Consider the following 4,288-nt stretch of genomic DNA (forward strand, 5'->3'; position numbering starts at 1 on the left):
GGTAGTGAGGTTGGCCCAGGATCGGACATTGTTTCGTTCTGCTCTGCATGGGGTCACTATGAGTCGGTTCCAACTCGATGGCACCTGACAACAACAACAACAATGATGGAAAGCAAGTTTCTGATTCTTTTCTGGCATCTGTTTTGGTCTTTCTTTCTTTCCTGTTTTTTAAATGAGCTTTTGTTTTCTTTCTATATGATATTCTTAATGTCATAGCATAACTCTTCTAGTCTTCGGTCATTAGTGTCTACTGTATCAAATCTCTTCTTGAGATGGTCTCTAAATTCAAGTTCATATTTTTGCTGAGATGGATTTATTTAAATTTTTTTCAGCTTCAGCCTAAACATACATATGAGCAATTGATGGTCTGTCCCACAGTCTGCCATTGCCTTGTGTGGCTAATGATACTGAGTTTTTGACTGTCTTTTCCCACAGATGTAGTCAGTTTGATTTCTGTGTGTTCTATCTGGTGAGGTCTATGTGTATAGTTGCCTTTTATGTTGTTTAGAAAAGGTATTTACAATGAAAAAGTCATTGGTCTTACACAGTTCTATCACGCGGTCTCCATTATTTCTATCAACAAGGCCATACATTCTAACTACTGTCCCTTCCTATTTGTTTCCAACTTTTGCATTCCAATCACCAGTAATTATCAGTGCATCATGATTGCATGTTTGATCAACTTCAGATTCAAGAAGTTGATAGGATTCTTTAGTTTCATCATCACTGCCTTTAGTGGTTGGCACATGTTGTTGAGTGCCATCGAGTAAGTTCTGACTCACAGTGACCCTGTATCGGATTTCCAAGGAGCAGCTGGTGAGTTTGAACCACCAACCTTGTGGCCTTCCTTGTGGATGTTGTTTTTAAATGCCATTGAGTCTGTTCTGACTCATAGTGACCCTGTACAGGGTTTTTGAAGAGCAGCTGGTGAGTTTGAACAACTGACCTTGCAGTTCAAACTGGCCTTGTGGTCCAGTGCTTATCCTACAGTGTCACACCAGGACTTGGGTCTTCCATGTGGATGTATGGATATCATCCTGTGACCAACAGCATTGTACTTCAAAGTTGATCTTTAAATGTTCTTTTTGACAGTGAATGCAATACTTTCCTCTTCAATTTGCAATTGACAGTATAGTAAACCATACGATTGTCCAATTCAATATGACCAATACCAGTCCATTTCAGCTCAGTAATGCCTAGAATATCAGTCTTTATGCATTCCATTTCATTTGTCACAAGTTCCAATATTCATAGATTCATCCTTTGTACAGTTCATGTTCCAATTATTAATGGATGTTTGCAGCTTTTTCTCCTTATTTTGAGTTCTGCTGCATTAGCAAATAAAGGTCCCAAAAGCTTTACTCCATTCACATCATCATGGTCAACTCTATTTTGATAAGGTAGCCCTTCCCCAGTCGTATTTTGAGTGCTTGCAACCTGAAGGACTCCTCTTCTGGAACTATATCTGAAAATATTCTGGTTTTGTTTTCTGGTATTTATCTGCCCGCTCTTCTGCTATTCATAAGGTTTTCAGTGGTTAAACATTCAGACTCTAGGTGTGGCACTGTAGATTAATGTGCTGGACTGCAAAGTCGGTTTGAATTGCAAGGTTAGTGGTTCTAACTCACCAGTAACTCCTCGAAATCTTTATACAGAGTCGCTATGGATCAGAACCGACTCAATAGCACTTAACAACAACAACAAATATCAGAAGTAGTCTGCTTCTCCTTCTTTCTATGTCCTATTCTGAAGATACTACTGAAACCTACCCCATGCTGGTATTTAAAATACCGGTGATAAAGCTTCCAGTATCATGCAAGCCGCCACAGTACGACAAACTGACAGACAAATAATTTAGAAGTCCTCATTTAAAGGTAGATGGCACAAATGGTTAAGCACTGGGCTACTAACTGAGAGGGTGTCAGTTTGAACCCATGGTGTTGGAGGAGAATATTGAAAGTGCCATGCATGGGCTGCCAAAAGAACCAACAGATCTGTATTGGAAGAAGTGCAGCCAGAGTGCGCCTTGGAGGCCAGGATGGCCAAACTTTGTTTCTCATACTTCGGACATGTTGTCAAGAGGAACCAGTCGCTGGAGAAGGGTATCATGTTTGGTAAGGTGAAAGGTCAGATAAAGAGGAAGACCACCCAGCGAGATGGTTTGGCCAAGTGGCAGCATCAATGGACTCAAGCGTGTCAACAATAGTGAGGTTGACCCAGGATTGGGCAGTGTTTCATTCTGCTGTGCATAAGGTTGCTATGAGTTGGTACCAACTCGATGGCACCTAACAACAACAACAGAGTCTCTCCTAGGAAGAAGAAAGGTCACAGCCATGAAAAACCCTATTCTACTCGGCCCATGTGGGGTTGTCATGAGTAGTATTTGACTCAATGTTGTTGTTGTATGCCGTGGAGTCAGTTCCGACTCATAGTGACCCTGTACAGGGTTTCCGAGGCCGTAAATCTTTACAGGAGCAGAAAGCCTATCTTTCTTCTGTGGAACAGTTGGTAGTTTAGTTGCAAATTACATAATGTTCTATTAGCAAATACCTCTCCATCTCTCCCCTATCCCGTGTGTGTGTGTGTGTGTGTGTGTGTGTGTGCGCGCGCGCCTATGGGCAAGAGTGATGTTTTTCCTCTTTTCCTTCCTCAAGGGCCAATTAACTGGGATGAATAGCTAATGGTGGTTTAAACAACCACACTGGACATGTACAGCATCCAGTGACTGTGGAATAGGGGCCTGGGTGCCCATTCACAGGGAATATGACCCCTTTCTTTCTTTGTCCTTCCTCCCACAGACCACTACAACTTCATATACTTTTCTGGTTTTTTCTTTATCAGGTGGGCCTTAATGTCCTGGTTCAGAAAGCCAACAAGTTCACCCCGGCCACTCGCCTTCTTGTCCAGAGATTTGTACCATTCCCTGCTGTAGGTAAGATTTGCATGAGGCTGGGGGGTGTCTGTGGATATGATGAGGGGGATTCCCAGTAGTTTTCTCATACCTTTCCTGATGCCCGGGGCTGCCTGAGGTGTATAAACGGAGGGGAGGGTTACAGAAGCCTTGCTGATCAACTTCTGTGTCAAGACAACTTTTAACACATTTTTGGAGTCTTCAGGCTCTAAAGCATCTGTAGAGAGAATGCAGGCCACCCATGAATTTGGTTGGGAAAAATATTTGCACTAACTTCTAACCAAGATTGAACATTTCCTTCAATCATACATGTAGGTAACAAACCTAAGTAACATTAGCACAACCTGTGACATTATTACCAAAAAAAAAAAAAAAAAAAATCACAGATATTTTCATGTTACACAGTTATTTTAATAGGGATCTTAAAATATTGTTCATGCTCAATGCTAACTCATAATTTCAGTAGTTAATAAATCCTCTGCCAGATCTTACTATTGATTAATTAAAAAGCATATCTATTACTATATATTCCAATTTTTAAAATTCTGTTAGCTTATTTTCGTACAATCCCTCCATAGTCCTTTGTATTGTATTTTATGTATTCAAAAGCATTGTCCAGAGCCAGGTGCCTAGGCCTCACCAATCTGCCAAAGGGGTTTGAAGTACAGAAAAAAAGGCTGTGAGCTTCAGCTAGTCTAGTGTTTCATGTTTTTGGGTTTTGTAGGCCCCTCAGGTATTGGAAGCCAATACTCAAGTCCAGATGATAGTTCTTATCAATGGGAGCTCATCTGTGGCCTCATATAATCATCCCACAGCTCTGGGCCACAGGAAGGTGCATGTGTGTTTGGAGGGGTTTTCTTCGGCCGTTAGCAGAGCCTCTGTTGCATTTGGAGTTGGAAGTTCATAATAAATTCTGCTGTAGGCCTGGCCCTGAGTGTCCCACCAAGAGCCCACTTACCCCTTTACAAGTCTGCATTCTGTTTGGAGAGAAGGACATGACAGTGGGAAGTTTTAAAAAAGTAAAAAGAAACACTGAAAGCAGCTCAAAGCAGTGAGTGATTAGTATTCAAAAGACAGGTGCTCCCTGAAACCATCTTTAAACTGAACAACAATTTATCTCAATTAATAAAGGATGTTTGCCTTAAACATTGTACTCTTTCAAAGAATTATCTGTATGAGATCAGATTGACAACTTTAACACAAAAATAGAAAGTGTAGAGGGCAATGAATCTAAATTGTTGTTTGTTATTAAGTGCCGATGAGTCAGTTCTGACCCATAGTGACCCTGTATAGGGTTTCTGAGGAGTTGCTGGTGAGCTTGAACTGCTGACCTTGTGCTTCAAACCAGCTTTGCAGTCCAGCGCATTAACCCACAGC

At 41.3% G+C, this 4,288-nt stretch overlaps 1 protein-coding gene across 1 annotated transcript in view; it reads left to right on the plus strand.

Moving 5' to 3' along the window:
* The window catches only part of SFXN5 (sideroflexin 5), a 205,617-nt gene that overhangs the window by 153,799 nt on the left and 47,530 nt on the right, over positions 1 to 4,288 (plus strand). The window contains exon 10 of the mRNA XM_006862888.1: positions 2,842 to 2,932. Within this exon, the coding sequence (XP_006862950.1) occupies positions 2,842 to 2,932 (91 nt within the window). The remainder of the gene's footprint in view (positions 1 to 2,841; positions 2,933 to 4,288) is intronic.

This window comes from Chrysochloris asiatica, unplaced genomic scaffold (genome assembly GCF_000296735.1).
Source record: "Chrysochloris asiatica unplaced genomic scaffold, ChrAsi1.0 scaffold00052, whole genome shotgun sequence".
Classification (NCBI taxonomy): domain Eukaryota; kingdom Metazoa; phylum Chordata; class Mammalia; order Afrosoricida; family Chrysochloridae; genus Chrysochloris; species Chrysochloris asiatica.